Source organism: Mustela nivalis, assembly GCF_964662115.1.
Source record: "Mustela nivalis genome assembly, chromosome: 1".
Classification (NCBI taxonomy): domain Eukaryota; kingdom Metazoa; phylum Chordata; class Mammalia; order Carnivora; family Mustelidae; genus Mustela; species Mustela nivalis.
In genome coordinates this window covers 124,564,932-124,578,357 of record NC_139020.1, presented here as the reverse complement: position 1 = coordinate 124,578,357, position 13,426 = coordinate 124,564,932, and the positions used below count along the sequence as shown (strand labels likewise).

General features: G+C 36.9%; 1 protein-coding gene across 3 annotated transcripts in view; it reads left to right on the top strand.

Annotated features, from left to right (window-relative positions):
- Positions 1-13,426, top strand: part of PPP2R3A (protein phosphatase 2 regulatory subunit B''alpha) — a 199,353-nt gene that overhangs the window by 44,651 nt on the left and 141,276 nt on the right. For all 3 annotated transcript variants that reach the window (XR_014300574.1, XM_082690862.1, XM_082690861.1), the window contains one exon: positions 6,270-8,697. Coding sequence is in view for 2 of the 3 variants with exons in the window: in XM_082690862.1 (XP_082546988.1) it covers positions 6,718-8,697 (1,980 nt within the window). In the remaining variant the exon portion in view is untranslated. The remainder of the gene's footprint in view (positions 1-6,269; positions 8,698-13,426) is intronic.

Genomic DNA, 13,426 nt, shown 5'->3' with positions numbered 1-13,426 from the left:
GCAGCTGCCTTTAGCTCAGGTCATGATCCCAGGGTCCTGGGATCAAGTCCCACATCGGGCTCCCAGGTTGGTGAGGAGCCTGCTTCTCCCTCTGCCTGCTGTTCCCCCACCATGTGCTTACTCACTCTTTCTTTCTCTCTGACAAATAAATAAATAATTTTTTAAAGAATTTAAATAAATAAATAAGTCATCTAGATCTATTCTGACATAGAAGCAGATTCATGAGATCTTGCTAGTTTGAAGTAAATTTTAAAATACATAGTGTAGTCAAACTTTTGTGAAAAATATACATTTATAAATTTTCATAAGAAAATGTCAATACGTATCCATAAAAATATTAATTGGTTATTTTTGAATGAATAATTAAAATGCTTTTTACTTATGAACATTTTCTAATGGAAGAGCAATGGGGGAAATGGGGGAACAAATGGGGGAAAACAGAGCCCTGCCCTAGTGCTTCTGTTTCCCACTGTGCTTGCTTCTCTCATTGCCCGCAGACAGTAAGTATACTCAGGGCCATCATAGAATTATTTTGGGTCTGGCTTAGAATAGAAAATGTTTGATGAGTGAATTATACCAATAACAGCTAATAGTGATTGAGCATTTCTTATGTCTTAACCATTGTTCTAAGCATTTGATGTGTTCACTTAGTCCTTATGAGATGGGTAGCGTTATTATCTCTGTTTTTCGGGTGAAAGAGCCTAACAGAAATTAAACAGTTTATGTAAGCGCTCATAGCTGTAAGTGGCAGGGTGGGAATTCAACCCATGTAATCTATCTGAATTAGATAGATTATGATCTATCTCTGATTGAGACTAGTTGGATTAGATTCCATGTCTAGGATTCCAGCTAGACAGTTGGGCATCAGTTAATCATGGACTGAATTAAAAAGGCAGAATTTGACACTCACAGATCTGAACCAAATACCAGGGAAGTAATCTTGGTCTCTTTTGCATTTTTATAAAAAGCTCAAATCATTTTAGACTCTAAGCTTCTCACTGAAATTAGTGCCACCCCTTAGGGTTTGGCTTCGTTATATGCTTCCTCCCTTTTTCAGTTATGTCCCTTCAAAACTTTAATTTAGAGTCCTAAAATTACAATTAGTTCTTCCCACTTTTTTTCTTCAGTAAGTTTACTTATGGCAAATTCATCAAATTGCATTTTTAAAACCTATCAATCATCCTTTTTGCCTTATCTTCTTTTTTTTCTTCATGTTTTCTTTTAAAGTGTTAGCATTTCTGAAAGCTACATTCCTGTTATCTGGAACTACACTGTTTAATATGGTGGCTACTAGCCACATATGGCTTTTTAAGTTATAACCAATTAATTAGAACAGGCAAAAAATTTAAACAGCACTTCTCCAAAGAAGATATGGGGCTGGTCAGTAAGCACAGGAGATGTTGTTCAACATCATTAGCCATTAAGAAAATGTAAGTTAAAACCATAGTGAGATAACATCACACACCTATTAGAATGGATAAAATAGAAAATAGTGACAATGCCAAATGCTAAAGAGTATGTGGAACCAACCATAAGTCTTGTACTGATGGGAATGTAAAATGGTGTAGTCATGCAGGTAAACAGTCTGGCAGTTTCTTATAAAGATATACTTAAAGGATGCCTGGGTGGCTCAGTCAATTAAGTGTCTGACTTTGGCTCAGGTTCTCGGGGTCCTGGGATTAAGCTCTTCGTGGGGCTCCCTACCCGATGGGGAGTCTGCTTGTCCCTCTTTAGCTCTGCTCTGCCCCTCCCCCCACTCATACACTCTGTCTCTCAAATAAATAAAATCTTTATGTATACACACACACACATACATATATATGTATGCACATATACTTAACATGCAACCCTATAGTCACGCTTATATTTATGCGGAGAAATGAAAACCATGTCCACACAAAAACCTGTGCACTAGTATTCACAGCAGCTTTATTTGTAAATAGAGACAACATAAATATCCTTGAATGAATGAATGTGTGAACAAACTGTAGTATATCTACACAATGGAATACAACTCAGCAATAAAAAGGAATGAACTGTTGGTACATGTGTGAAGTGAATGACTCAAAATCATTCTGTTAAGTAAGAGAAGAAAATATTAAAAGTTTATATACTTTATGATTCCATTCATGAAATGTTTTTGAAATAACAAAACTATAATGATGGAAAATAGATCCGTGATTGTCAAGGTTAGGATTGGGGTGACTGTGACTTTATAGTCACAGTATATATAAAGTCATAGGGTAATAGGCTCTTGGGGGTAATGGGACAGTTCTGTATCCTGATTGTGGTGGTATTTATTGTAGAAGGAAGGGAGGAGAGAAGGAGTAAGTATAAGTAAAACTGGTGAGATCTGAATAATACCAGTGTCAATTTCCTGGTTTTGCTCACTGTACTATGGTGATGTAGGATGTTCTCTTTGGAAGAAACTGGGGGAAGAGTACACAGGAGCTCTCTGTACTACTTTTGCAACTTCTATGTGAATCTAAAATAAATAATTACAAAATTAAATTTTTTAATAAAATTAAAATTCAGCTCTTCCATTACACCAGCCACGTTTAAAGGGCTCAGTAGCCCCATATGGCTAATGGCATCCATATAAGAACACGTATAGAATATTCCCATCAACACAGCATGTTTTATAGGATAGCCCTTGTCTAAAAGCACATGTCTATCTTTGGCCAGTGTTGTCTCTTCTTCCTTGACTATTTTGAATTCTAATATCACATGAAGACTTGTATTTTCTGTCATGTTATTTTATAAACTGGGTGTTTTGGTTATATCCAACCTTAGAGAAATAACGTCTTTCATTTCTCAGATTTCAGAGAAATAAAATAGTCTTTATGTTAATTTAGGAATTTATCACGTGTTTTCATAGGCATCAATTATTTAAGCTTTCTAGCACTCATGTATTTCACCTTTGTACCCATTTTATCACCTAAATTACCAACTGTACTAGGATATAGCCCTACTGTCTCTCACATAGCTATCCTGATATACTTTCTTACTAATATCCTTTATTTTTCTTTTATCCTTACTGAAAAGCTCTTTCAAAATCTTGGATTTTTGAAAAGGCATATAGTTTTTCATGTTTGGTGCTATTTCTTCTCTGTCTTTTGTGCATCTTTTGGAAAGGTACTTCTTCTATTGCCATGTTCAATATTTTGTCCCATAACACCTAGTTCCTCTTTGGCTTGTTTGCATTTTCAGTTAAGAATTACTGGGCACTTCCTTTATTTTTTTTTTAAGATTTTATTTATTTGACAGAGATACAGAGAGAGATGGAACACAGCAGGGAGAGTGGGAGAGGGAGAAGCAGGCTTCTCACTGAGCAAGGAGCCTGGTGGTGGGGCTCAATCCCAAGACCCTAAGATTATGACCTGAGCTAAAGGCAGATATTTAATGACTGAGCCACCCAAGTATCCCTGGGCACTTCCTTTAGTATGGAACTTCTTTCTGCTTCAGCTTCATTCTTCATGAGATCTAGTTTTATATGAGCCAACATCTGAGATTTGAAGGTAAGGAAGTGAAGCATGACACAGTAGCTCCAGACCCATTCATATTAGTAACAAAGTTAGGCATTGAAGGACAAGAAGAATGGGGGAGGGGGCGACCCACTGAGGAAAACCACAAAGAGAGAAATAAATATTGGAATTAATATTTATATCTTCCTGGGTAGAAAATCGGTTATTATAATGGCATCACTGTTTTTTCAAAAATAATTCATAAGTTTCTTGCAATTAGAATCAAATTCTAATAACATTTTTCTTAAAATTTAACTATTCAAAAATTCATCTAGAAGACCATCAAAGAACATTTGGAGTTCTAATCATAATTAGGGATATGGGAAGCAAAACCAGATAGTAAAACTTAATAAGACAACAGTAATTATAATAGTGTAGTACTGGCATAAAAACAAAGTAATCATTGGATCCAGAGGTCCAGGAAAGGTACTCTGGCATAAGAATTCAACAAAAGAAAGGGTTCTTCATGAATTAATTTTATCTGTAGTCATTAAATCTCTAATACCTAAGTGAGCAAAAGATGTGAAGAGATAATTTACCAGAGAAGAAACAAAACAAGCAAAAAAGTTTTCTAGGACTGAAGAAATTAAAATGAAAACAATAATTAGAGAAACAAGACAGAGCATCATAGGGAAAGGGAAGGGAAAATGAAACAAGACAAAACCAGAGAGGGAGACAAATCGTAAGAGACACCTGAGATTAAAACTCAGGAAACAAACTGAGGGTTGCTGGAGGGGAGTGGGTGCAAGGGATGGGGTGGCTGGGTGATGAACATTGGAGAGGGTGTGTACTATGGTGAGTACTATGCAGCGTAAGACTGATGAATCACAGACCTGTAGCCCTGAAACAAATAATACATTATATGTTAATTTAAAAAATGAAAACAATAACATTCTGTTTCTCATTAAGGGGGTAAAGATTTTTATTGGTTAAAATGCCACTTCTAGGGCGCCTGGGTGGCTCAGTGGGTTAAGCCGCTGCCTTCAGCTCAGGTCATGATCTCAGGGTCCTGGGATCGAGTCCCGCATCCGGCTCTCTGCTCCGCAGGGAGCCTGCTTCCCTCTCTCTCTCTCTCTGCCTGCCTCTCCATCTACTTGTGATTTCTCTCTGTCAAATAAATAAATAAAATCTTTAAAAAAAAAATGCCACTTCTATCGATGGCATAGTGGAATCAATGCTCTCCTTTCAGTCATCAGCTCCCTTTCGTTGCTTTACTTTATCATTCTTGAGTTAGTAGTATCATACACCTATCCTTCAGCAAATACTACTAGCTCTACCTTTGATATATATACAGTATCTAAACTTCTCCACTTTACTGTCCTGGTCCAAGCCCCCAAGTCTTCTTGCCTGATTTATTGCAGTAGCCCCTAATTTGCTTCTCTGCTTTTTATCTTGCTCCCTCACAGTCTCTTCTGACCATAGCAGCCAGAATTACCAATTTAAAATGCAAGTCTGATCATGTCATTCCTCTGCTCAGTAGCCATCAGTTGTTTCCCAGCTCACTCAGGATAAAGCCAAATTTATCATAAGTCTACAGATCCTGCATGATTTAATCCCCTACCTTTCCTTTCTGACCTCACCTCCCACACCACCCAACTTGCTTTCTCTGTGCCAGTCACATCAGCCTCCTTCTCTTTCTTACAGTACATCGAGCGTGCTCCCACCTCAGGGCCTTTGTACCTATGGTTATAATGCCTGAGATGATTTAGCCCAAAACACCTTCTCAGCCTGTTCCCTTTATTCTTTCAGATCTCTGTTCAAATGTCAGTGAGATCTTACCTGACTTCCCTTTATAACACAGTTCCTCTCATTCTTTCTGAAACCCTACCCTGCTTGAGTTTTCTCCATAGAACATGTCACCATCTAAGTTGTATGATTACATGCATGCTGGTTTTCTTTATTCAGCTAGATTATGAGCTCCATAAGCGCAGGGACTTTATTTTATTCGCTGCTATATCCTTAGCACTTAACAAGTGCCTGGCACATAGTAAGCACTCAGTATTTCTTAAATGAGTAAATTGATTGAACCTTTTTAGAAAACAACTAAAGCATGGTTTTAAATCCTTTTTTTTTTTTTTTAAGTAAGAGGATGATGAAGTAAATTCTGTCCACTTGTAACAAGAGAAAGCTCTGCGTGTGGTAGTACCTGAGAGGATAGGATCAGAAGCAGTAATGTTGGTCATTTCTCTCTATTAGTAAGAAAAGACGATGGGATAATAATTTCCAAGTATGGAGGAAGTTGTAGAATAAGAAACAAGCACTATTTGTTGGGATTTCTTTGAAAAGATTAGGTTGATGGAACCAAAAGTTTGGCACAGGGCAGTAGCACAAAATAAGGTTGCAGGTGGATGGGAACAGATGTTGAAAGGCTTGAAAATAAGTTAAAGGGGGTAGGATGCATGGTGCCTTACTTACAGAGATCAGTAGTGTGAATTCTTGGAACTGTGAGGGTTAAAAAACTATCTGAATCTAAGCTTGTTGGTGTCATGTAAGGTGGCAAGGAGGGCAGAGTAAGAAATACCAACTGGGAGGCAGTTGTAACAAGGCAGAGTTGAAGTAATAATACTCCAGGTAGAAAGGAGGATAGGCCGTGATGAAATAAAAACATGAATCAAAGATAGGCAGTAATGTGGCAAAGAATAAGGCTTGGTGACTAACTGCATTTGGGATGCAAAAGAGGAAATAAAAGGTTCTGTCAGGCTTAAGAAATCATATTTTTAAAATTGTTTTCTTTTTTCATTACAGGTTTCTCATTCACCAAAAAATGGATCATTTAATTCTTTGGAGGACTCAGTTATCACAGTACTTCTGTACTGCCAACTAAGATTTATGAGAGTAAATTCATGACAATAAATTTCTGCATCAAAAAACTGCTGAAGAACTGAAAGAGGATTTTATATTATAAAATCCTACAGTATCATATTACTAAATAAAACTAAAGAGCACAGTTATTAAATTATTAGACTTCCTAATACAAGCACACATGTGCAATAGCTACTGTATCCTGACAGTTACCAAACCTCAAATTTAAATGGTTTTTTTTTTTTTTTTTTTTTGAGGAAAGGTCGTTACATTTTCAAGAAACCACTGAACTTAGTCATCAAGTATATTTTCAGCAGAGTGTAAGTTAGGAGAATTTATTTGAAATAAGTTCTAGAAAATTCAGTTCACATCACTGAGTGGATTCGATATTATGGCAGCAACTTACAGACTTGTGGTCAGTACTGTGAACCACTACAGCAGTGTGGTGATAGACCGGCGTTTTGAGCAAGCTATACATTATTGCACTGGAACATGCCACACCTTTACACATGGAGTTGACTGCATTGTGGTACATCATAGTGTTTGTGCAGACCTCTTACACATCCCTGTGTCTCAGTTCAAAGATGCGGATCTGGGCTCTATGTTTCTACCCCATGAAAACGGGTTTTCCTCAGCTGAGGGTGACTATCACCAGCAGGTCCTAACAGGCATACCCAGGGTCAAGAAAGGATCTGCCTTTCAGAATACCTGTAACTTAAAGGACATTGCAGGAGAAGCAATCAGTTTTGCCAGTGGAAAAATAAAGGAATTTTCCTTTGAAAAGCTCAAGAACTCTAACCATGCAGCTTACAAAAAGGGAAGAAAAGTTAAGTCTGACTCATTTAATAGGAGGTCAGTTGATTTTGACTTCCTCTGTGGCCATTATAACAATGATGGGAACTCCCCATCCTTTGGTTTACTCCGGAGTGCCTCAGTTGAGGAAAAATCGTTGTCCCATAGAAACTCGCTTGATACAAACCTAACTTCAATGCTTCTTCACAACTTCTCTGAAGAGGACCTGGTTACTCAGATTTTGGAAAAACATAAAATAGATAATTTTTCTTCTGTAACAGACATAAAGATGTGCTTGGACATCTTGCTGAAATGCTCTGAAGATTTGAAAAAATGCACAGATATCATAAAACAATGCATAAAGAAAAAGTCAGGGAATAGCATCAATGAAGGAAATAGCAACGATGCCAACACTGATACTGTCTATGTGAATGTAATGACCAGGTTAGCATCCTATCTGAAAAAGCTACCATTTGAATTCATGCAGCCTGGAAATAATGAGGCTATAGATTTAACAGAACTGGTCAGTAATATGCCCACTTTACAACTGACTCCCTTTTCCCCAGTATTTGGCACTGAACAGCCCCCTAAATATGAAGATGTTGTCCAGCTCTCAGCCCCTGACTCTGGACAATTTCAAACTATAGCACTGCAAGATGACAAACACAGTTCTAGGAAAACAGACCCAGTAAAATCCACTCCAAACAACTCTACAAATCCCTTATATAACCTTGAGATAAGTGATTCCAGAACTCCAAAAGATGCCCAGCTTCAATCTACCATGAACTCTTTAGAAAATGTTTCTTCTGGTGACCTAATGGAAACCCTTTATATTGAAGAAGAGTCAGATGGAAAGAAAGCACTAGATAAAGGACAAAGGACAGAGAATGGACCTGGTCAGGAATTGTTAAAGGTAAATGAAGATAGAGCAGAATTTTCAGACTGTGGTCCTCCTCTTAAAAAATGTTCTGCCTTATTGCAAAGTGAAAGTAGTAAGATATTTGAGAAACCAGTTGTTAACCTATGTGAGGAAGACCTTAAATCAAAAGTTCCTAAAATTGAAGAGGGAGACCACAGAGATTTTATGAATCCTAATAGTCAGGAAGAGATAGATAAATTATTAATGGATTTGGAATCATTTTCACAGAAAATGGAGACCTCTCTAAGAGAGCCACTTACCAAAGGTAAAAGCTCTAACTCTCTAAATAGTCATAGTCCATTGACTGATCAGCTTCCTATAGATCTTGAGCCCAAGTCTAAAGTCTCTTCACCCACCGAAAAAGTCTCCCCTTCTTGTCTAACAAGGATTATTGAAACCAATGGACACAAAATAGAGGAAGAGGATCGAGTCCTCTTACTGCGAATTCTAGAAAGCATTGAAGATTTTGCTCAAGAACTAGTCGAATGCAAATCAGGCAGAGGGAGCCTATCACAAGAAAAGGAAATGATGCAGATTCTACAGGAAACCTTGACAACTGCCTCCCAGGCCAATTTATCGGTCTGTAGAAGTCCTATTGGTGATAAAGCCAAAGATACTACTTCAGTAGTTTTGATTCAGCAGACTCCAGAGGTGATCAAGGTAAGACCCAACAATCTTGAGTCCTGAGAATTAGCCAAAGAAATGTTTTAATCTGTGCAAAACTTAAAAAGAAATACTATTTCTGTTGGCCGTTTTCTTTTCTACTAAACTTCCTGCCTTAGACTAAGCATGAGTGAAAAAAACTAAAAAGCAAGGGCTTTAGAGTCAGCCAGACTGGTTTCAGCTGCCCTCCTCACACGTTTCATCTTCTTCCTAACCCTGTGACCAGAGGAAAGTTACTTAGCCTTAATAACCTCATCTATTTATTAGAAATAAGGATCAAGGTAACTTAGGTGAAATGCAAGCAAGGTACCTTACACAATTAGGCATTTAATATTAGCCTCATCCTCCCTAGTCAACCAGTAGGCCAGTCATTAATACATACATGTACAGACTATAAGGTGCAGTGTGAGGTACAAAAAAGACAGAACACGATTTCTTAAAGACCTTGAAATCTAGTTGGGAAAACGCAACTAACATACTGGAAGGAATTCATGAGCATGTTGGCCCTTCTTCTGAAAGTATTGTTCGTGCAATAGGGTCTTCAAAGAAGGTAAAGACTAGAGTGTATAGGATTTGCTTCTTATCCTATGACTTTAAGGTCATAGGATAGTAGTATTTTCAAAAGGCTTTGAATTTACCCTGCTGATAGTTTTGCTTTAATAACCCCAAAAAGGCAGTTATCTTCCCACTCATGTGTATGTCTTAGCTTGACAGTAATTTCTTGTTCATTTTATGTATCTAACATGAGTTGGCGATGGGCTTTGCTCCGTCTCGCTCAGGGGCGCAGGGTGATAGATGCTCCGTGTTCCTGCAACTGCCCTATTGCTCCATCTGGAATATGGCTTAAGAGTTCACTGAGGAAGGGAAAAAAAGAGATGTTGCTTTTTACTGTCTTATTCCTACCTGTGATGCCCTTTCTTTCCACTCACAGTGCAGTGATTCTAGCCCAAAAGCTAAGAAACATAGGGAAGCACGTAGAATATACTTGGTGAGCACTATCTCTACCTCATGAATGATGTACCATACATATAGGAAGTCAAACATAAGGCCAATTAATTAAACAAGTTGTAAAATGATATGAATTCTTAAAGATATGTACATGGTACAAAAAGTATGAAGAAATACATGGATACACCAAATATAATGTCCAGAACAATGTTTACTCCCTGGGAAAAGATGAGGGGTGGAACTGAGGAAGGATGTACAGAGGACCTCAGTAGTGTTAGTAATCTGGTGATGGATCATAAGTATTTTTTTGTGTTATTTTTATGCCTTTTTATGTATTTTTAATGTAAATTTTTTAAAAATTGGATATTAGAGATGGCGTATATGTGGGCAAGTTGAAAAGGAAGTTAATGTTAATTTTAACATTAATATTAATATTAATCTCATTAATATTTTCGTATAAGTAGGGAAAAGAGTATATTATGATCAGATGAATGATTTTTACATTGTATTTATTTTGTGGTTGTGCCGGGCACATTTCTAGTTACCAGTGACAAGTACTTAAGTTTAAAACTATACATACTTAAAGTTACAAAATGATGCTTTGGGTCTAAATATTCTCAAACATTTACCAAGCATTTCTGTGAAATTTCTGAGTCTCCTTATTCATTGATCCACAGTTGGTAATATCTTTAGTTAACTTGGTTGATACTGGGAGCAAGAAACTGGAAATTAAAATTAAAAATTAATTAAAATTAAAAACAAAAATAAGAAAATGCTTTCATGTACATAAGCGATATTGATGTGCTGAATATTTTATAAAGAAAATACCTATATAGCAATCTCAAAATGGTGATAACATAAGAACTGACCATTCCTTTTTTTTTTTTTTTTTTTTTTAAGATTTCATTCATTTATTTGACAGAGATCACAAGTAGAGAGGCAGGCAGAAGAGGGGTGGGGTGGGAGCAGACTCCTTGCTGAACAGAGAGCCAGATGCGGGGATCAATCCCAAAACCCTGGGATCATAACCTGAGCCAAAGGCAGAGGCTTAACCCACTGAGCCACCCAGGTGCCCCAAGATCTAACCATTCTTGGGAGCTAAGGCATGCTAAGACATTTAGATGTTTTTTCTCACTATCTTCCCCTAAATAACCTATCTGCTCATTCAAAAAAAAAAAAAATTACTTTTTCTGCTGACCTATTACAATGTCTAACAACCATTATAACCAGAAACTTACTGTAATACAGTGTTTTGAATTTTATTTAACCCTCCTCCCCCATTATCTTCTCGGAAAAAAGAGGGAAAATTCTTCTAAAGGAGATGAGCTGCAAAAAGTAGAAAATGTGAACCTGAGGCTAAGAATAAGTCCTATGTAACACCATTCCTATATCTTGGCTGACAGCTCGTGAGCATGTACCCCCTGGAACGTTCCCAATCTAAATATACCCAACTAAAAATCCCGCACTTGGGTCTATTGGTTTTCAATTTTTTGACAAGTATGGACTGGTCAAAATCTTATTAAAAGGGGCGCCTGGGTGGCTCAGTGGGTTAAACCGCTGCCTTCTGCTCAGGTCATGATCTCAAGGTCCTGGGATCGAGTCCCGCATTGGGCTCTCTGCTCAGCAGGGAGCCTGCTTCCTTCTCTCTCTCTGTCTGCCTCTCTGCCTACTTGTAATCTCTCTCTGTCAAATAAATAAACAAAATCTTTTTTTAAAAAATCTTATTAAAAGACTCACCTATAAAAAGGAGAACCCTCTTACATTGTTGGTGGGAATGCAAACTGGTGCAGCCACTCTGGAAGATAGTATGGAGTTTCCTCAAAAAGTTAAAAATAGAGCTGCCCAGCAGTTCCACTACTAGGTATTTATCCAAAAGATACAAAGGAGCACATGCACCCTAATGTTCATAGCAGCGATGCCCACAATAGCCAAAATATGGAAAGAGCCTAGATGTCCATTGACAGATGAATGGATAAAGAAGTGGTATATATATGCAATGAAATACTATGCAGCCATCAAAAAGAATGAAATCTTGCCATTTGCAACAACATGGATGGAACTAGAAGGTATTATGCTAAGCAAAATAAGCCAGTCCGAGAAAGGCAAATACCATATGATTTCACTTATGTGGAATTTAAGAAATAAAACAAGTGAACATAGGGGAAGGGAAGGAAAAACAAAATAAGATGAAAACAGAGAGGGAGGCAAATCATAAGAGACTTTTAACTCCAGGAAACAAACTGAGGGTTGCTGGAGGGGGGAGGTAGGTGGGAGATAGGGTAAATGGGCACTTGATATATAATAAGCGCTGGGTGTTATATGCAATTTACAAACCACTAAATTCTACTCCTAAAACTAATAATACAGTATATGTTAACTAAATTGAATTTAAACACAAATTTTTTTTTAAAAAGACCCTCCCATCATTCTTTTAAAAAGAGCACAGAGGGAGAGTGGGAAGAGAAACAGACTCCATCCTGAGCAGAGAACCCAATGTGGGGCTTGATCTTAGGACCCTGAGATCATGACCTGAGCTAAAGACAGACCTTTAACTGACTGACCCACCCAGGTGCTCCACAAAAGAATAAAATTTGATGAGATTTCTTTTTGATAAAAGTTGAAAATAATTCGTGAAAAGCTAATTTAAAGAGAAAGGTAATATAAAATGTTTAATTCCTGAAAATAGTTAATGCAAGAAAATAAAACCATTTTTCTTGATTCAGTTGGCTTCCTGCTTCTTTATTTATTTATATTTTTTAGTCTTTCTGTGCTTCTTATGAAATATTTTAAATCAGGAGTTGGCAGATGTTTTCTATAAAGGGCCAGATGTAAATATCTGAGGCTTTGCAAGGTCACACATTCTCTGTCACAGTTTGTCCTTTTTTTTTTTTAAACAACACTTTAATAATGTAAAACTACTGTTAGCCCCAAGCCTTAAAAAACAGGTAGTGGGCCAGATTTGGCCCACAGAATGTATTTTGTCAATCCCCATTTTAAATAGAAAAGTATAGTGAATGATAGAAAAAGCATTCATTATTACCTACCACTTAGCTTTGTCAAATATTAACATTTTATCATACTTGCTTCAGATCTTTATTTAGTATTTTTTTATTATCATCATCGTTCTTAAAAAAATCATCTAAGACATAGTTGAAATCCCCTGGGGTCCCTAACCTAGTATTCTCTCTCCTTTCCAGAAGTAACCACTGCCCTGAATTTGGTATATATCTCCTGCAAGTTTTTATATAGTATTATTTGTCATGTTTTTATTCTTACAGTGAGAGAGTGAACAAAAAGCAATAGGAAATAAAATTTGAGAGGTAGATTGGGGCCAATTTATGAATGACCTGTATGGTATGCTAAACCCTTAGGGTGAGGAACTAAAGGTTTTTAAGCAGAAAAGTCCCACGGTATTTTTTTAATGAATAATACATTTTTAAAAGGATAATAAATGTTAAAGTAGGCTTTTATTTTTTTTTCAATTTCTTAGACAATTTTTACCAGTTGTTCAAAACATTTCAATTAAAAGCTTTATGTAATGAGGCATATAGGAAGTGTGTTGGTGACTGAAAAGAAAGAGTGACTTGAAGATAGTATATGTTACTAATATTTTAACATTGTTTCAAAATAATTTCTCAAGAGTGAGCAGTATTAGTTCAGACGTTTTTTGCCCAGAAATAAAATTCAAACCTGTATTGGGAATGATAAGCAAATAGAAGATATGTTTGGTATTGAGAGATTGATATCCAGATACTAGTCTGGATCAGGAGTCAACAAC